A 22,455-nucleotide genomic window follows, 5' to 3' on the forward strand; every position below is an offset into this window, starting at 1 on the left:
TGTGATACACCATATTAACAAATTGAAGAATAAAAACCATATGATCATCTCAATAGATGCAGAAAAAGCTTTTGACAAAATTCAACACCCACTTATGATAAAAACTCTCCAGAAAGTGGGCAGAGAGGGACCCTACCTCAACATAATAAAGGCCATATATGACAAACCCACAGCAAACATCATTCTCAATGGTGAAAAACCAAAAGCATTTCATCTAAGATCAGGAACAAGACAAGGATGTCCACTCTCACCACTATTATTCAACATAGTTCTGGAAGTCCTAGCCACGGCAATCAGAGAACAAAAAGAAATAAAAGGAATACAAATTGGAAAAGAAGAAGTAAAACTGTCACTGTTTGCGGATGACATGATACTATACATAGAGAATCCTAAAACTGCCACCAGAAAACTGCTAGAGCTAATTAATGAATATGGTAAAGTTGCAGGATACAAAATTAATGCACAGAAATCTCTTGCATTCCTATACACCAATGATGAAAAATCTGAAAGAGAAATTATGGAAACAGTCCCAATTACCATTGCAACAAAAAGAATAAAATACCTAGGAATAAACCTACCTAGGGAGACAAAAGACCTGTATGCAGATAACTGTAAGACACTGATGAAAGAAATTAAAGATGATACCAACAGATGGAGAGATATACCATGTTCTTGGATTGGAAGAATCAATATTGTGAAAATGAGTATACTACCCATAGCAATCTACAGATTCAATGCAATCCCTATCAAATTACCAATGGCATTTTTTACGGAGCTAGAACAAATCATCTTAAAATTTGTATGGAGACACAAAAGACCCCGAATAGCCAAAGCAGTCTTGAGGCAAAAAAATGGAGCTGGAGGAATCAGACTCCCTGACTTCAGACTATACTACTACAAAGCTACAGTAATCAAGACAATATGGTACTGGCACAAAAACAGAAACACAGATCAATGGAACAAGATAGAAAGCCCAGAGATTAACCCACGCACCTATGGTCAACTCATCTATGACAAAGGAGGCAAAGATATACAATGGAGAAAAGACAGTCTCTTCAATAAGTGGTGCTGGGAAAACTGGACAGCTACATGTAAAAGAATGAAATTAGAACACTCCCTAACACCATACACAAAAATAAACTCAAAATGGATTAGAGACCTAAATATAAGACTGGACACTATAAAACTCTTAGAGGAAAACATAGGAAGAACACTCTTTGACATAAATCACAGCAAGATCTTTTTTGAACCACCTCCTAGAGTAATGGAAATAAAAACAAAAGTAAACAAGTGGGACCTAATGAAACTTCAAAGCTTTTGCACAGCAAAGGAAACCATACACAAGACGAAAAGACAACCCTCAGAATGGGAGAAAATATTTGCAAACGAATCAACGGACAAAGGATTAATCTCCAAAATATATAAACAGCTCATTCAGCTCAATATTAAAGAAACAAACACCCCAATCCAAAAATGGGCAGAAGACCTAAATAGACATTTCTCCAAAGAAGACATACAGACGGCCACAAAGCACATGAAAAGATGCTCAACATCACTAATTATTAGAGAAATGCAAATCAAAACTACAATGAGGTATCACCTCACTCCTGTTAGAATGGGCATCATCAGAAAATCTACAAACAACAAATGCTGGAGAGGGTGTGGAGAAAAGGGAACCCTCGTGCACTGTTGGTGGGAATGTAAATTGATACAGCCACTATGGAGAACAATATGGAGGTTCCTTAAAAAACTAAAAATAGAATTACCATATGACCCAGCAATCCCACTACTGGGCATATACCCAGAGAAAACCATAATTCAAAAAGACACATGCACCCAAATGTTCATTGCAGCACTATTTACAATAGCCAGGTCATGGAAGCAACCTAAATGCCCATCAACAGACGAATGGATAAAGAAGTTGTGGTACATATATACAATGGAATATTACTCAGCCATAAAAAGGAACGAAATTGAGTCATTTGTTGAGACGTGGATGGATCTAGAGACTGTCATACAGAGTGAAGTAAGTCAGAAAGAGAAAAACAAATATCGTATATTAATGCATGTATGTGGAACCTAGAAAAATGGTACAGATGTGCTGGTTTGCAGGGCAGAAGTTGAGACACAGATGTAGAGAATGGACATATGGACACCAAGGGGGGAAAACTGCGGTGGGGTGGGGATGGTGGTGTGCTGAATTGGGCGATTGGGATTGACATGTATACACTGATGTGTATAAAATTGATGCCTAATAAGAACCTGCAGTATAAAAAAACAAACAAACAAAACAACTAATACTAAACTTTCATTGGGTTATTTGTATGGAAATATGTTAATATAAATGTTTCAGACATTACATGAAATATCTAAAAATCTTATATTTGTATTTGTATGGAAATATGTATGGAAATATGTTAATATAAATGTTTCAGACATTACATGAAATTTCTAAAAATCTTATATTTGTATTTGTATGGAAATATGTATGGAAATATGTTAATATAAATGTTTCAGACATTACATGAAATTTCTAAAAATCTTATATTTGTATTTGTATGGAAATATGTTAATATAAATGTTTCAGACATTACATGAAATTTCTAAAAATCTTACATGTTCTGGTATAATGTTATAAGTAATAATCCTAGTTATTACTTTAAAATGTATATCTCAGAAATAACTAATTTTCTTGTCAACTGCATTATTATGAACTTTCATCAAAACTTTAACAGTGGTCATTTTTAAGTCTTTTGTCATTTACAGACAGTTCTGGGTGTCCTCTGATGCTTTTGCAAATATGTTCCTATAAAAGGCTTTCATCTTCAAGAAATTCATGGAAAAGACTCTGACAAGTACAGGTTTCTGGTAACTGACTGTACTGCTGAACTGAATGAATAAGCATTTTCAGAACTAATGAAAAACTGATGAACTCATAAAAGTGCTAACAAAAGATCAAGATGAAAAAAAAAATTAATTACATGGGACTGAGTGAACTGATGAGGATGAGTATAATTTTTGTGACTTTCTGTCTGAATTTAAAAAAAAACAAATCCCCCCCCCCAAAAAAAAAGAAAGTGAAAACATAAGCCACTGACTGATTTTTACAACATGTTTAGTATAATTGACAAAGGGCCTATAACTAGAATGTATACACAAATTTATACAAACTAATAAGAAAAAGGCAGACAATACAACAGAATAATGGGGAACATACTTGAACAGGCACTTCACAGAAGAGTTATAAGATCGCTAATAATCATTTGGAAGGGAACTCACCCTCATTAGTCATCAGGGAAATGAAAGTTAATACCACAAAGAGATACCACTACACATCCCTGAGATGGCTAACCATAAAGAGACTGACACTGTCAAGTGGAAGGATTTGGAGTATCTAGAACTCTAAAACACTGCCAGTGGGAATATAAGTTTTTATATTCTCTTTGAAAAACTCTTTGGTATTTTGTACTGAAGTTGAACATATACATAATAATGACCCAGAAAATCCATTCCTAGATATATTCCCAACAGAATGTAGGCATATGTATAACATGTACAAGAATGTTTAAAACTATTATTCACCATAGCCAAAAAATAGAAACAACCCAAATATTCATTAACAATAGAATGGCTCAGCTCCCAGCCCCCAGCCCACCCCGGCGGGTGAGCAGACAAGCCTCTCGGGCTGGTTGGCCTATGGTATACAATCAAGAAAGGATTTGAGGTCCTGAGGACCAGCTACCCCTCAGGGTAGTGTTTTTCCTTATGGCAAAGTTTTAAAAACAGAGGGAGAAGATCTTCAACTAAGATAGAACTCAAAAGATACCTACATTCTAGATTAAGAGTCATTTGCCTTTGGCGCCTCAGGCTCGTGCAACGTCACGCCGGCCTCTGCCGCCACAGGCTCGCCCCGCATTCCGTACCCCTCCCTCCCCCCAGCCTGAGTGAGCCAGAGCCCCCGAATCAGCTGCTCCTTTAACCCCGTCCTGTCTCAGCGAAGAACAGATGCCCTCAGGCGACCTACACGCAGAGGCAGGTCCAAATCCCAAGCTGAACCCTGGGAGCTGTGCGAACAAAGAAGAGAAAGGGAAATTTCTCCCAGCAGCCTCAGGAGCAGTGGATTAAATATCCACAATCAACTTGATGTACCCTGCATCTGTGGAATACCTGAATAGACAACGAATCATCCCAAATTGAGGAGGTGGACTTTGGGAGCAATGATATACATATATTTTTTCCTTTTTTCTCTTTTTGTGAGGGTGTATGTGTATGCTTCTGAGTGTGATTTTGTCTGTATAGCTTTGCTTTTACCATTTGTCCTAGTGTTCAGTCCTTTTTTTTTTTTAATTACTTAAAAATTTTTTTTCTTAATAATTTTTATTTTCTATTTTAATAACTTTATTTTATTTTACTTTATTTTATATTCTTCTTTCTTTCTTTCTTTCTTTTCTCCCTTTTATTCTGAGCTGTGAGGATGACAGGCTCTTGGTGCTCCAGCCAGGCATCAGGGCTGTGCCTCTGAGGTGGGAGAGGCAAGTTGAGGACACTGGTCCACAAGAGACATCCCAGCTCCAAGTAATATCAAATGGCGAAAATCTCTCAGAGATCTCCATCTCAACGCCAAGACCCAGATCCACTCAACGACCAGCAAGCTACAGTGCTGGACACCCTATGCCAAACAACTAGCAAGACAGGAACACAACACCACCCATTAGCAGACAGGCTGCCTAAAATCATAAAAAGGCCACAGACACCCCAAAACACACCACCAGACATGGACCTGCCCACCAGAAAGACAAGATCCAGCCTCATCCACCAGAACACAGGCACTAGACCCTCCACCAGGAAGCCTACACAACCCACTGAACCAACCTCAGCTACTGGGGACAGACACCAAAAACAACGGGAACTACGAACCTGCAGCCTGGGAAAAGGAGACCCCAAATGCAGTAAGTTAAGCAAAATGAGAAGACAGAGAAACACACAGTAGATGAAACAGCAAGGCAGAAACCCACCAGACCTAAAAAACGAAGAGGAACTAGGCAGTCTACTTGAAAAAGAATTCAGAATAATGATAGCGAAGATGATCCAAAATCTTGGAAACAGAATGAAGAAAATACAAGAAACGTTTAACAAGGACCTAGAAGAAATAAAGAGCAAACAAACAGTGATGAACAACACAAGAAATGAAATTAAATATTCTCTAGAAGGGATCAACAGCAGAATAACTGAGGCAGAAGAACGAATAAGTGACCTGGAAGATAAAATAGTGGAAATAACTACTGCAGAGCAGAATAAAGAAAAAAGAATGAAAAGAATTGAGGACAGTCTCAGAGACCTCTGGGACAACATTAAACGCACCAACACTCGAATTATAGGGGTCCCAGAAGAAGAAGACAAAAAGAAAGGGACTGCAAAAATATTTGAAGCGATTATAGTTGAAAACTTCCCTAATATGGGAAAGGAAATAGTTAATCAAGTCCAGGAAGCACAGAGAGTCCCATACAGGATAAATCCAAGGAGAAACACACAAAGACACATACTAATCAAACTATCAGAAATTAAATACAAAGAAAAAATATTAAAAGCAGCAAGGGAAAAATAACACACAGGGAGTCCTCATAAGGTTAACAGCTGATCTTTCAGCAGAAACACTGCAAGTGAGAAGGGAGTGGCAGGACATATTTAAAGTGATGAAGGAGAAAAACCTACAACCAAGATTACTCTACCCAGCAAGGGTCTCATTCAGATTTGACAGAGAAATTAAAACCTTTACAGACAAGCAAAAGCTAAGAGAATTCAGTACCACCAAACCAGCTTTACAACAAATGCTAAAGGAACTTCTCTAGGCAGGAAACACAAGAGAAGGAAAAGACCTACAATAACAAACCCAAAACAATTAAGAAAATGGTAATAGGAGCATACATATCAATAATTACCTTAAATGTAAATGGATTAAAAGCTGCAAACAAAAGATATAGACTAGCTGAATGGATACAAAAACAAGATCCATATATATGCTGTTGAGAGTGTTTTTTACCCACTTCAGACCTAGGGACACATACAGACTGAAAGTGAGGGGATGGAAAAAGATATTCCATGCAAATGGAAATCAAAAGAAAGCTGGAGTAGCTATACTCATATCAGATAAAATAGACTTTAAAATAAAGAATGTTACAAGAGACAAGGAAGGACACTACCTAATGGTCAAGGGATCAATCCAAGAAGAAGATATAACAATTATAAATATACATGCACCCAACATAGGAGCACCTCAATACATAAGGCAACTGCTAACAGCTATAAAACAGGAAATCGACAGTAACACAATAATAGTGGGGGACTTTAACACCTCACTTACCCCAATGGACAGATCATCCAAACAGAAAATTAATAAGGAAACACAAGCTTTAAATGACACAACAGACCAGATAGATTTAATTGATATTTATAGGACATTCCATCCCAAAACAGCAGATTACACTTCCTTCTCAAGTGCGCACAGAACATTCTCCAGGATAGATCACATCCTGGGTCACAAATCAAGCCTCAGTAAATTTAAGAAAATTGAAATCATATCAAGCATCTTTTCTGACCACAATGCTATGAGATTAGAAATGAATTACAGGGAAAACAATGTAAAAAACACAAACACATGGAGGCTAAACAATACGTTACTAAATAACCAAGAGATCACTGAAGAAATCAAAGAGGACATCAAAAAATGCCTAGAGACAAATGACAATTAAAATACGATGATCCAACACCTATGGGATGCAGCAAAAGCAGTTCTAAGAGGGAAGTTTATAGGTATACAAGCCTACCTCAAGAAACAAGAAAAATCTCAAATAAACAATCTAAACTTACACCTGAAGGAACTAGAGAAAGAAAAACAAACAAGACGAAAAGTTAGCAGAAGGAAAGAAATCATAAAGATCAGAGCAGAAATAAATGAAATAGAAACAAAGAAAACAATAGCAAAGATCAATAAAACTAAAAGCTGGTTCTTTGAGAAGATAAACAAAATTGATAAACCATTAGCCAGACTCATCAAGAAAAAGAGGGAGAGGACTCAAATCAATAAAATTAGAAACGAAAAAGGAGAAGTTACAACAGACACCGCAGAAATACAAAGCATCCTAAGAGACTACTACAAGCAACTCTATGCCAATCAAATGGACAACCGGGAAGAAATGGACAAATTCTTAGAAAGGTATAACCTTCCAAGACTGAACCAGGAAGAAATAGAAAATATGAACAGACCAATCACAAGTAATGAAATTGAAACTGTGATTAAAAATCTTCCAACAAACAAAAGTCCAGGACCAGATGGCTTCACAGGTGAATTCTATCAAACATTTAGAGAAGAGCTAACACCCATCCTTCTCAAACTCTTCCAAAAATTGCGGAAGAAGGAACACTCCCAAACTCATTCTATGAGTTCACCATCATCCTGATACCCAAACCAGACAAAGATATTACAAAAAAAGAAAATTACAGACCAATATCACTGATGAATATAGATGCAAAAATCCTCAACAAAATACTAGCAAACAAAATCCAACAACACATTAAAAGGATCATACAGGGCTTCCCTGGTGGCGCAGCGGTTGAGAATCTGCCTGCCAATGCAGGGGACACGGGTTCGAGCCCTGGTCTGGGAAGATCCCACATGCCGCGGAGCAACTGGGCCCGTGAGCCACAATTGCTGAGCCTGCGCGTCTGGAGCCTGTGCTCCGCAGCAAGAGAGGCCGCGATAGTGAGAGGCCCGCGCACCGCGATGAAGAGTGGCCCCCGCTTGCCGCAACTAGAGGAAGCCCTCGCACAGACACGAAGACCCAACACAGCCAAAAATAAATAAAATTATAAAAAAAAAAAAAAAAAAAAAGGATCATACACCATGATCAAGTGGGATTTATCCCAGCAATGCAAGGATTCTTCAATATACGCAAATCAATCAATGTGATACACCATATTAACAAACTGAAGAATAAAAGCCATACAATCATCTCAACAGATGCAGAAAAAGCTTTTGACAAAATTCAACACCGATTTATGATAAAAAATCTCCAGAAACTGGGCACAGAGGGAACCTACCTCAGCATAATAAATGCCATATACGACAAACCCACAGCAAACATCATTCTCAATGGTGAAAAACTGAAAGCATTTCCTCTAAGATCAGGAACAAGACAAGGATGTCCACTCTCACCACTATGATTCAACATAGTTTTGGAAGTCCTAGCCACGGCAATCAGAGAACAAAAAGAAATAAAAGGAATACAAATTGGAAAAGAAGAAGTAAAACTGTCACTGTTTGCAGATGACATGATACTATACATAGAGAATCCTAAAGATGCCACCAGAAAACTACTAGAGCTAATCAATGAATCTGGTAAAGTTGCAGGACACAAAATTAATGCACAGAAATCTCTTGCATTCCTATACACTAATGATGAAAAATCTGAAAGAGAAATTAAGGAAACACTCCCATTTACCACTGCAACAAAAAGAATAAAATACCTAGGAATAAACCTACCTAGGGGGACAAAAGACCTGTATGCAGAAAACTATAAGACACTGATGAAAGAAATTAAAGATGTAACCAACAGATGGAGAGATATACCATGTTCTTGGATTGGAAGAATCAATATTGTGAAAATGAGTATACTACCCAAAGCAATCTACAGATTCAATGCAATCCCTATCAAATTACCAATGGCATTTTTTACAGAACTAGAACAAAAAATCTTAAAATTTGTATGGAGACATAAAAGACCCCGAATAGCCAAAGCAGTCTTGAAGGAAAAAAACGGAGCTAGAGGAATCAGACTCCCTGACTTCAGACTATACTACTACAAAGCTACAGTAATCAAGACAATATGGTACTGGCACAAAAACAGAAACATAGATCAATGGAACAAGATAGAAAGCCCAGAGATAAACCCATGCACCTATGGTCAACTCATCTATGACAAAGGAGGCAAGGATATACAATGGAGAAAAGACAGCCTCTTCAATAAGTGGTGCTGGGAAAACTGGACAGCTACATGTAAAAGAATGAAATTAGAACACTCCCTAACACCGTACACAAAAATAAACTCAAAATGGATTCGAGACCTAAATGTAAGACTGGACACTATAAAACTCTTAGAGGAAAACTTAGGAAGAACACTCTTTGACATAAGTCACAGCAAGATCTTTTTTGATCCATCTCCTAGAGTCATGGAAATAAAAACAAAAATAAACAAATGGGACCTAATGAAACTTAAAAGCTTTTGCACAGCAAAGGAAACTACAAACAAGACGAAAAGACAATCCTCAGAATGGGAGAAAATATTTGCAAACGCATCAACAGAAAAAGAATTAATCTCCAAAATATATAAACAGCTCATGCAGCTCAATATTAAAAAAACAAACACCCCAATCCAAAAATGGGCAGAAGACCTAAATAGACATTTCTCCAAAGAAGACATACAGACGGCCACAAAGCACATGAAAAGATGCTCAACATCACTAATTATTAGAGAAATGCAAATCAAAACTACAATGAGGTATCACCTCACACCAGTTAGAATGGGCATCATCAGAAAATCTACAAACAACAAATGCTGGAGGGGGTGTGGAGAAAAGGGAACCCTCTTGCACTGTTGGTGGGAATGTAAATTGATACAGCCACTACGGACAACAGTATGGAGGTTCCTTAAAAAACTAAAAATAGAACTACCATATGATCCAGCAATCCCACTACTGGGCATATACCCAGAGAAAACCATAATTCAAAAAGACACATGCACCCCAATGTTCACTGTAGCACTATTTACTATAGCCAGGTCACGGAAGCAACCTAAATGCCCATCGACAGACAAATGGATAAAGAAGAAGTGGTACATATATACAATGGAATATTATTCAGCCATAAAAAGGAACGAAATTGGGTCGTTTGTTGAGACGTGGATGGATCCAGAGACTGTCATACAGTGAAGTAAGTCAGAAAGAGAAAAACAAATATCGTATATTAATGCATGTATGTGGAACCTAGAAAAATGGTACAGATGAACCGGTTTGCAGGGCAGAAGTCGAGACACAGATGTAGAGAACAAACGTATGGACACCAAGGGGGGAAAGCCGCGGGGGGTTGGGGATGGTGGTGTAATGAATTGGGCGATTGGGATTGACGTGTATACACTGATGTGTATAAAACTGATGACTAATAAGAACCTGCTGCATGAAAAAATAAATAAAATAAAATTCAAAAATTCCAAAAAAAAAACTAATACTAAACTTTCTTTGGGTTATTTGTATGGAAATATGTTAATATAAATGTTTCAGACACTACATGAAATTCCTAAAAATCTTATATGTTCTGGTATAATGTTATAAGTCATAATTCTAGTTATTGTTTTAAAATGTGTATCTCAGAAATAACTAAATTTCCTTGTCAATTGCATTATTATGAACTTTCATTAAATCTTCAACCGTGGTCATTTTTAAGTCTTTTGTCATTTACAGACAGTTCTGGGTGTCCTCTGATGCTTTTGCAAAAATGTTCCTATAAAAGGGTTTCACCTTCAAGGAATTCATGGAAAAGACTCTGACAAGTACAGGTTTCTGGTAACTGAGTATACTGCTGAACTGAATGAATAAGCATTTTCAGAACTCTAATGGAAAACTGATGAATTCATAAAAGTGCTAACAAAAGATCAAGATGAAAAAAAATTAATTACATGGGACTGAGTGAACTGATGAGGATGATTATAATTTTTGTAACTTTCTGTTTGAATTTAAAAAAAAATAGATAGCTAATGGGAAGCAGACGCATAGCCCAGGGAGATCAGCTCGGTGCTTTGTGACCACCTAGAGGGGTGGGATAGGGATGGTAGGAGGGAGGGAGACACAAGAGGGAAGAGATATGGGGACATATGTATATGTATAACTGATTCACTTTGTTATAAAGCAGAAAGTAACACACCATTGTAAAGCAATTATACTCCAATAAAGATATTAAAAAAAATAGAATGGATAAATATAATGTGATATGTTCACACAATGGAATATTATAGAGTAAGGAAAATTAATAACTACACTTACACACATGAATGCATCTCAGAGACAAAATATTGAACCAAAAAACCCAAAATAGATATTTTAAAATGCACATAGGATATTCTGCAAGATGCATCATATGCTAGACCATAAAATCAGTTTCAATAAATTTTGCAGAATTGAAAATTCAAAAACATTCATACAGAGAATGTTCTCCTACTTCAACAAAATAAATTATAAATATATAAATTATAAACTTATAATTTATAATATATAAATTATAAATGTATAAATAGCACAAGGAAATTTGAAAAATACACAAATCTTGGAAATTAAAAACACATTTGTAAATAAGCCATGGGTTAAAGAAGAAAAACAATAGAAATCAGAAAGTATTATGAGTTGAATAAAAATGAAAACACAACATAAAATTCATGGAGTGCAGCTAAAGCAGTGCTTAGCAGAACACTGATAGCATTAAACATCTGTACTTAGAAAAAATAAGAGCAAGCTCAACCCAAAGTGGCCAGGAGGAAGAAAATAAAGATTAGAACAGAAATCATTAAGATTATTTTTTAAAAAAAGAAAATCAATGAAACTAAAGGTAGGTTCTTGAAAAGATCATCAAAATTGTCAAATCTTTAGCTAGACTGATGAAGAGAAAAAGATAGAGGTTACAAATGCCAAAATCAAAAATGAAAGGGGTACATCACTACTGACCTTACAAAACTTAAAAGGATTATAAAGAAATACCATTGTATTAATTCCTGTAGCTGCTATAACACATCACCACAAACTTGGTGGCTTAAACAACAAAAATTTATTCTTTCACAGTTGTGAGGGCCAGAAGTCTAATATCAGTCCCCCTGGGCCAAAATCAGAAGTCAGCAGGGCAATAATTCCTCTAGAGGCTCTAAGGAAAAATCCGTTCTTGCCTCTTCCAGCTTTTGGTGACTGGCCAGCGTTCCTTGGCTTGTGGTCACATCACTCCAATCTCTACCTTTGTGATCACATTGCCTTCTCTTCTGAGTGTGTCCAAATCTCCCTCTACCTCTCTCTTATAAGGACATTTGTGATTACACGTAGGGCCCATCAGATAACCCAAGATAATCTCCCCATCACAAAATCCTAAACTTCACTGCACCTGCAAAGTTTATTGCCATATAAGATAACTACTGACAGCTATAAACAGTTTTATGCTAACAAATTAGACAATTTAGATTAAATGGAAAAATTCTTACACATATTGCCAAAACTGAATCAAGAAGAAAGACCTATAAGAACTAAACAAATTTAGTTAGTAATTAAAGTTCTTCCTACCAAGCTAAACAAAACAAAAACAAAAAAACTTAGGCCCAGGTTGTTTCACTGGTGAATTCTATCGAATACTTAAGAAATAATAACAATCCTTCACAAACTCAGGGAAAAAAAATAAAAAGAAGAGGAAAGAACACTTCCCAAGTTATTCTATGATGTCAGTATTACATTAATGCCAAAGCCAGACAGACATCACAAGATGAGAAAACAACAAATCATTATCCCTTATGAATACTGAGGCAAAACTCCGCCACAAAATATTAGTAAACTAAACCCAACAACATATTAAAAAGGTCCATATACTATGACAAAGTGGGATTTTTCCATCTGAAAATCAATGTAATAAAATTAATGTAATAAGCCACATTAATAAATGTGTCCAGTAAAGGACAAAAATCACATGATCATTTCACTAGATGCAGAAAATGTATTTGACAAAATCCAAAATGTATTCTTAATAAAAAACTCTGAACAGACTAGGAATAGATGGGAAATTCTTCAACATCATACTCAATGGTGAAAGGCTGAATGTTTTCCCCTTAAGATCAGTAAGGCAAGAGTGTTCACTCTCACTACTTTTAATCAACATTGTACTAAAGGTTCTATCCAGTGCAGTCAGATAAGAAAAAGAAATAAAAAGTATCCAGATTTGAAAGAAAGAAGTAAAACTGTCTTTATTTGCAGGTGACAAATTCTGTATATAGAAATTCCTAAGAAATCCACTAAAAAAAAAGAAGAAGAAGAAAGAAACTACTAGAACTAATAAACGAGTTCAGGTCTCAGGATACAAGAACAAAATATAAAAATCAATTGCATTTCCATATAATAGCAATGAACAACCTGGAAATGAAATTAAGAAAACAATTACATTAGAAATAGCAGCAAAATAATAAAATACTTAGGAGTAAATTTAAAAGAAGAAATGTGACTAGTACACTGAAAACTACAAAACATTCCTGAGTGAAATTAAAGATCTAAATGAATGGAAAACATTTCATGTTCTTGGCTAGAAAGATTCAATACTGTTAAGAAATCAATTCCCAAACTGATCTACAGAGCCTACAAAATATACAAACCACTAGCTAACTTAATCAGTATATGGGGATAAAATGCAAATAAGAAATGACAAGACTTTTGAAAAATCATAAAAGACTATTTGCAGACCTGCAAATATATTTTAAAACCTAAATGAAATGTATAATTTCCTAAGGAAATACAATTTAACAAAATTGATCCTGTTAGTGGTAAACAGTTCAAACAGACCACTTTCCATAAAAGAAATAGAAGAAAGCTAGCAATGAGCTATCACCACAAAAAAGTGCCAGGCCCAGGTGGTTTCACAGGGAATTCTACCAAATTCAAAAACTAGGTATCCCATGGCACCACTAAAGAAAATTTTCTTATTTTTTTATCAAGCATAGCACTGATACCTAAACCCATAAAGAAAATTATAGACGAATATAACATCAATATTGATACAAAGATACTAAATAAAATAATAAAAACAGAATATCCAGCACCGCAAAGAAAATAATATGCAATAACCAAGTGGGATTAATTCTAGGAATGTAAGTTGGTTCAATATTAGGAAATTTATTAATGTAAAACACCACATCAACAGATGTAAGGAGAAAAATTATGCAATTATCTCCATACATGTTTAAATGGCCTCTGACAAAATTCAACACCCTTTCCTGTTATAACACTCAAGAAAATAGGAATTAAGCCAGTCTTGAAGCTACTATTTCATTTGGTGGGGAAACATTGGAGGCATTTACAAAGATCAGGAACAAGGCAAGGTTGCCTACTGTCTCCACTACTACTCAACATGTTACTGGTGGCATTAGTCAAAGCAGTTAGGTAGGAGAAATCAACTAAAGGCAAGAGAATTGGAAAAAAAGAAGTAAAACTATCTCTATTTGAAGATGATCTGATAGTATATCTAAAACCCTAGAGAATTAATAACAATACTAACTCAAATGTTTAAAAAAATTAAACAAAGAAGCAGGACATGAACTTAACATACAGAAATCAACAGCCTTAATATACGTAAGTAATTAGAGGATATAAAGTAGAAAAAGCCCCACTTTAGGAACAATCTTAACAACAAGTGTGCAAAACTCTTAAGAGGAAAACACTTCTGAAAGTCACAAAAGTAGACTTGAATAATGAAAAGACATCTCTTGTTCTTGGATAGGACAGGTCAACACCATAAAGATGTCAGTTCTACCTAACATCAATTTAATGCAATCTTTATTTTAAAAAAACAAGCTTCTTTGTTGAAATGAACAAGTTAATAATAAAGTGTTTTTATTAAAAGTGAGAATAGTCAGGAAATCATTGGAAAAGAAAACTACAACGGCTGGGGGAGGGGTGGGGAACCAGTCTTACCAGACATTAAAACATACTGTAAGTCTTTAAAATAAAATAGTATGGTCTTCAGTACTTTTCCAAGGTGTATTCATGAAATACTTGAAATGCCTACTAAAAATGACTGACTTTGGGAAATGCTGTATTCCATATTCCCTTCTTCAATATTCATAGGGCACTTAGCATGTTAAAGATTCTTGCAATAAAGGAAATACCTTTGCATAAAAAAGTAGTACGGTCTTGGTGCATGAACTGATAAACAGCAATGGAATAGAATAGGAAGTCCAGAAAAAACCAAATACATGTGGTAGCTTATGTATAAAACTTATGTATACAGGTTGCATCTCAAAACACTAGGGCAAAGATGGATTTTTTTAAAAATAAGTGGTGTTGGGACATCTACTTGGGAAAAGAAAAAAAATTAAATCCAGACCTCATACCACACAGTCCAAATAAATCAGGAATCTAAATGTAAAAATAATATGCAAGTACTAGAAGGCAAAATAGGTAGATTCCTTCATGACCTGGGCATATGTAAATAGTTTTTAACTAAGACACACAATTCAGATGCAATAAAAGATTATAAACTTGACCTCATAAAATTAAGAATCTTTTGCATAGCAAAAAGTACCATAAAAGTCAAAAGACAACGTTGAATTGTGAGAAAATATTTGTAACACATATCACAGATGCAGATCTAATATCCCCAATAAAGAACTTTTGAAAAACTGAGGGGGAAAAGAAAAATGATAGGAAAATGACTCAAATGGGCAATTCACCAAAAAAAAAAAAAAAAGATTTTAAAAGGGACTTTAAACATACAAAAAGATATGTTATGGCCTCATTTCATGCTACTCTCCCTCTCATTCACTATGCTCCATGAACAGTCCAAGCTATAGAAACTTCACATTTGTTTATTGCTTCTTACGCTCTCCACCTCCATCTCCCCACTCTTTAAATGGCTAGCTTCTTCCCATTTTCAGTTTTTCACTTAAAAGCCACCTCCTCAGAGGCCTTCTCTGATCACCTATCCAAAGTCCTATCTGTCCCTCCACAATGATTCTCTATCATAGTGCCCTTTTATTTCCTTAGAACAACAGCCTAATCTGTAACTGTCTCTCCAATTCAAATGTTTGCTTCCAAGGGAAGGTGCTTTGCCTGTCTTGCTCACCGTTGTATCCTCAGTGTCTAGCACAAAGCTTGACACATATTTCAAAGTAAGTAATGAGAGGTTGGGAAATAGCATAACAGATTTCAGGATTTGGGAGGCGAAACTCTCAGAGTGAAGGCAAGGTCCAAGATGTAGAATTGCAGTAAGCTGCTGAAAGGAATTAAGGCCATTCAAAGAACTGATGTCAAGGTGAGGGATAGATTATCCACATTTTCACTAAAGTCATCAACTACAATATCCCTCGATCTGAGCACTATCTCTAGTTAATCCTTCCAGTTCTCTCAGTAATTTACATTTGATAACCTTTTTAAAAATCTCATTGAGACCTCCTTTCTCTTTCACCCAGTTCATAAACTCTTCTAGCTCCACTTGCCTCCTTCTGCAGCCTACACCCTCAGTGTATAATCCCCACATCAATGCCTAGCTTTTTCCTCTATCTGCAGTAATTCTCAAGCATGAATCTAAGCATCACTTGGGATAGTTTAAAATCTGAGCATATTCCCGGGCCCCCACCCTTCTGGATTCAGTAGGTCTAAGGTGGAGGTCCAAGAATCTAGGTTAAAACAAGCACCCCCAGAATGTTTGGATACCGGTGATCCAAAGATAAAATAAACACCGCTCTGGATGAAGAGATGCCCTTCTTCCTATCCCCGGAGGACACCTCCACCTGTACTCTAGAGGCCATACTTTTCCATTCCCTCAGAGATCTTACTTTATTGGCCTCGCTCCCCACTACGTCTCTAATCTCACCTTAAATCCTGATAGCCAAAACTATTTTTTCAGCAAAGCACATCTGATCCATGTCATCCCCCTGCTTAAAACCAACCAACGTTTCCTATCACCTGTAGCAGTGGTTCTCAACTTTGAATATCCTTGAAATCAAATGTGTTCTAAGCACGATCTGCAAATTACTGTTTTCCAAATATATTGAGAGATGTGAGACATCTCTGGGAGATGTATTTGTTTCCAAGTTTTAAAAAACTTGTACAGAAATTACTAAACATTTTGTACAGAAAATACTAGACATATTTATATAGCTGTTCTTATTACCCTATGATAATCCGCTTTCAAGAAATCATGTGCCATACACACACACACACACACACACACACACACACACACACACAGAGACGCCAAGAAGTCACAGAAAAGACGACCTTTTGCCAAATGTATAAAGTTCCATCTGTGGTGTACTGATGCATAGACAGCATTTACTAAATTGAAGAGGGTCATCCATTCCATGTTCAACGATCTACATCATGTATCTTATAGTAGTTGTTATAATAATTTAAATAGCATATAGTTATCATATTACTCTAAGTTTACTGTATAATAAACATCTATGCCACGTAAACTCATTCCTCTGGATCTGTAACTGAAAAGAATTCATTTATGAGATCATTATAACTAAATACAAGTGCACATTTCATTTCCTAAATTCTTTTTGCTGTTCTACCAAAATGTTGAAATATTCTATGGTCAAATAATTTGGGAAACCAAACTTGGGCAAACAATGTACCTTGCATATATGTGCACGACTCTTTTTTGAATGTATGTAGATGCTGTTTTATCTATTAGCAAATTCCATTAACAACACTGCCACATGGTAGCTTTTTTATCATTATAGATTTTCCCAGTCAGTAGATAGTAAAGAGCCAGCTACTTTTATTGTGGAGAGATTTTTTTTTTAACAACAAAAAGGTACCCTCATACTCAAAAAATTGGAAACCACCATTCTACAGAATAAAAGTCCAAATTCCTTAAGAGGACATACAACAAACACCTCCTATGGCCTAGATTTCCAAAGATATCTCTCTTAACACAAACTTTGCAATTTTTTCTTGTATTATCCTAAAGCTAAACCTTAATATGCTCTCAATTTATCATAACAATGAGTCAAGATTCTAAGTTTTTAGAATTAAGATGGTACTTTAGATATCAAGTAATTCAACTCCTTAAATTTACAGAAAAGGACATCATCTTCTTGTGTACCATTTGTTTCCTGATAAATACTGTACTATTTTTTAATAACTTAAGACCAACAGAGAATGTAAAATTTCCTAATAATACTCTAACAAACTTTGAAAAAGTGAGTTTCAACTTGATTCCCCTTTTCCATTTTCTTTATGCTCTGGCAGTACCACTAAATGGTAATTAAACTCAAGAGTTTCACACACTTCAAATACAAATTTACCTAATAAGACCAGGACGCCAATAATTCACCTTGCAGACATGATACAGTTTTGCTCCTACAGGTTTATCTGTAAGAACCTCAGGAATTGAAAACAGAGGTAACTAAGGTTTCTGGAGTTTAGCCCTTTAACCGTACAAATGAATTCCCAATGATGATAATGATGATGACAGCAGCTAACATTTATTAACTCTTTACTTTGGACTGTATTAAGTCCTTTATATTATTACCTCCTTTAGTTTCTCAGACAACCCTCTAAGGTAGGTAGTAATTACTGTCTTCACTTAACAATTAATAAAACGGGGCTCTGACAAATTAAATAACTGTCAGGGTCCCACAAGTAAATTCTTCCTCAGGTGTTACCGCTCTCCAAAACGAGCGCATGTTTCCCTCACTCCCATCAGCACGCATTGACCCCTTGGTCCTTCCCAACCCTCTAGGTGGTCAGGTAGGGGACAAACTCCTCCACCAGGCCCCCCACTTACATTCAGCAGCCGGTGCCCAGGACCCTCCTTGGCCTCGTCTTTGGGCCGATTCAAGGTCTTGCCCTGCTCCTGGATGTTACGGGCTGCAGAAGAGAACTCCGACCCTCTAGCATGTGTGTTTTCCAAGTTGGTACGGGGAATCCTCTGAAGTGTCTGGGCTGTGTACAGGGAATGGACCCGCCCGTTGCGGTTATCTTCTGTGTTGGAAACCTTGCCCATGTCTCGGGGCGGCTCCATCCCTCCATCCGCAGCTGGTCAGGCCTGCGCACCAACCGGCCGACGACCTGCTACTGCGCAGGCGCAGCTCTCTCCCCGCCTTTCCCTCGCTTTTCCTGTGCACGCAACAACCCTCCGGCGCCTGCGCATGACCCACACGTTCGGGCCAGGCTTCTGCCCCAGCCTGGCTTTGGGAGCGTGCTAGTTAAGCGAGCCTGCAGGGTCAGCGGCAAGCCCTTGCCCAGGCCATTTAAGTCTCCCTTTGAAGGAAGTCAGAACAAGCTTGTGGACAACAAGGTTCCTCAGCACGGGGATTGAACTCGGTTGTTTCTTGCCTGCCCCTTAACCCAGCATAAGCCCTCTTCTCCCTACACCTTACACTATCCCCTGAGCTCCAGATGTTATATTTCGAACAGGCTATGTGGACATCTTTACTCGACTGTCCCGTAGACTCATAACACAACACGTTAATATTCATCTTCCCTCTCAGATCTCTAATATGTTCCAAATGTATTTAATGTAGCAATGTCATAGCCACAAAAGCTTAATACTTCAGACACAGTTTTGAATTCTAACCCTAAATATTTGAACCCTACTCTTTATGGCATCTCGTCTAGGACATCTCACACACACATGACTGGAATGGTTTACTCGTGGGTCTCCTGGCCTGCTGTCATCCACTCTTTCCACTGCCCCAGTGTTCATACAGCTTACCTTTTTTTAAAAAAAATTTTTTTTATTTATTTTTATTTATTTATGGCTGTGTTGGGTCTTCGTTTCTGTGCGAGGGCTTTCTCTAGTTGTGGCAAGCGGGGGCCACTCTTCATTGCGGTGCGCGGGCCTCTCACTATCGCGGCCTCTCTTGTTGTGGAGCACAGGCTCCAGACGCGCAGGCTCAGTAGTTGTGGCTCACGGGCCCAGTTGCTCCGCGGCATGTGGGATCCTCCCAGACCAGGGCTCAAACCCATGTCCCCTGCATTGGCAGGCAGATTCTCAACCACTGCGCCACCAGGGAAGCCCAAGCTTACCTTTTAAAGCATACAAAATCACAAACTTTCAGAGCTTCCTTATTGGCCACAAAATTTTAATTCCGTAATATTGAAAACCAGGGACTCCAAAATGCCCTTTACCACCTCAGGATCATTACTTACGGCTATTCTATATGGAATCTATTTTTCTTTTATTCAAAGGCCACCTCAGAGTTCAGCCTTAAGTTTTATAACCCCATACACATACCCCCAAAGCAGAATTAATTGCTGTCTCCAAGCTGCTACTTGGCATATCCCTATTAGTGGGCTCGCACTATTAGAATTAGTTGTTAATTTCAAAAGATAGAGTTCTTTGGGGGCAGGAATCTGATCCTCACCTTTCACTCTTCAGGGTTCATGGCACAATATCCCAACGCCCTTGATACATGTTTGCTGTCATTTTGGGTCTGTGCTGTGTTGTGTTTAATCACTGTTCAAAGAGACTTGCTGTCCACCAGCACACTCTGACTTCCTCAGGGTTCATGTGATGCAACAACAAAAATCTAACCTAACTCTAATCAAACCTCTAGCCCTAACCTCCAGTCTACAGGAAATCCAGGAGGTAGAGAAACAAACTGAATGATACTTTTTTTTTTTTTAATTAATCAATTTATTTATTTTTGGCTGTGTTGGGTCCTCGCCTCTGTGCGAGGGCTTTCTCCAGTTGCGGCAAGCGGGGGCCACTCTTCATCGCGGCGCGCGGGCCCCTCACCGTCGCGGCCTCTCTTGTTGCGGAGCACAGGCTCCAGACACGCAGGCTCAGCAGTTGTGGCTCACGGGCGTAGTCGCTCCGCGGCATGTGGGATCCTCCCAGACCAGGGCTCAAACCTGTGTCCCCTGCACTGGCAGGCGGACTCCCAACCACTGCACCACCAGGGAAGCCCTGAATGATACTTTTATGGGTAAAAAAAATCAAACAAATAAAAATGTAGGTGGGACTATTTTTAAAAACTGGTTTGGATTCTTCATACACACACACACACACACACACACACACACACACACACACACAAAATATCACGGGGGAATGTAGAATGGTATGGCCTCTCTGAAAAGAGTTTGGTAATTTCTTAAAAAAACTAAACATGGAACTACCATACAACCCAGCAAATGCACTCCAGGGTGTCTATCCCAGAGAAATGAAAACTCACATTCACTCAAAAAGCTATACACAAATGTTCATAGCAGCTTTGTTCATAATAGTCAAAAAGTGGAATCAGCTCAGATGTCCTTCGACAGGTAAGTGGTTAAACTTCAATACATACCTTGGATCATGGCTTTGCAATAAAAAGGAATGAACTATGGCCATACAACGTGGGTTAATCTCCAGGGAATGCGCTAAGCAGAAAGAAGCTAATCCCAAAAGATTACATACTGTACGATTCAACTTATAACATTACTGAAATTGCAAAATTCTAGAAATAGAAGACATTAGTGATTGCCAGGGCTTAGAGTTAGGGGTGCAGGGAGGGGATGTGGGAAGGAGGTTGTGTTTATAAAATGGCAGCATGAGAGATTCTTATGGTTTTTGGACTTGTTCAGTACCTGGGCTGTGGTGGTATATAAATGAACCCGACACAATTGATAAAATTGTAAAGAACTTAATATATGCAGACACACACAAGTGTGTACAAGTAAAACTAGGGATATGTAAAACTAGGGATATCTGAACAAGATTGGTAGATCATGTCAGTGTCAATATGCTGGTTGTGATATTATACTATGAATTTTGTAAAATGGTATTTGGAGGCACTGGTCAAGTGTACAAAGGATTACTCTGTATTATTTAAGTTTGCATGAATCTACATTTATCTCAGTAAATTTTTCAATTAAAAAATATCATGGGGGAGAAAAGATAAGGAGACCATTTTAAATTGAGACAAACTGAAATGCGTAAACCTTGACTAGATCTTAAGAGACAACTGGGAAAATTTGAGAATGGACTGAAATTATTGTTTTTCCAACTGTTTTAATGATATTGAGCTATGCAGAAAAATGTTCTTTTTGGAGGATGCATGCTTAAATATTTGGGTGAAGTGACATGATGTTAGCAACTTACTTTCAAAAGATTTAGCAAGAAAAAAGGAGGTATAAAGAAAGCAAGCAAATGAGGCAAAAATTTAACAATAATCTAAGTTGATATAGATTACAGTTGCTATTACATTAGTCTTTCAACAATTTTACACTTGATAGTTTCCAAATAAAAATCCCTCAGAGCTCACTCACGTGTATAGCCTTTTCTTTGTCCCCACTTCCACCAGTAGAAATCCTATCCATCCTATAAAGGACCTGCACATACCCCTTACCTGAAATACTTCCCTAGATTCTTCAACTCCTATGCCTATCTCTGTCTTTTGACTAGATTATGAGTCACTAAAAGGCAGGTACCATGTTTTATTCATTTTCTTTCTTTTTTTTGTCCTCTCACAAACCTAGCAATTTGATCAAGATCAAATCATCTATTGCAATCCAAGCTTTGTTTCATAATAAATTACAAATGGTACACGTAGGCCAGAGATCCCAAATGCTGGCTAGTCTACTGGCTATATCACAACCACTTGGCATATCTTTTTCTAAAAGACAGTGTTCCAGGTACCATTTCAGACCCAATGGATCTGAATCTCTGGGAAT

The 22,455-nt window shown here is 37.3% G+C and overlaps 1 protein-coding gene across 1 annotated transcript in view; it reads right to left on the reverse strand.

Annotated features, from left to right (window-relative positions):
• The window catches only part of C2CD6 (C2 calcium dependent domain containing 6), a 120,243-nt gene extending 101,426 nt beyond the window's left edge, over positions 1-18,817 (reverse strand). The window contains exon 1 of the mRNA XM_007190533.2: positions 18,581-18,817. Coding sequence (XP_007190595.2) covers positions 18,581-18,817 — 237 coding nt within the window. The remainder of the gene's footprint in view (positions 1-18,580) is intronic.
• Positions 18,818-22,455: the final 3,638 nt, after the last annotated feature.

Source organism: Balaenoptera acutorostrata, chromosome 8, assembly GCF_949987535.1.
Source record: "Balaenoptera acutorostrata chromosome 8, mBalAcu1.1, whole genome shotgun sequence".
Lineage (NCBI taxonomy): Eukaryota > Metazoa > Chordata > Mammalia > Artiodactyla > Balaenopteridae > Balaenoptera > Balaenoptera acutorostrata.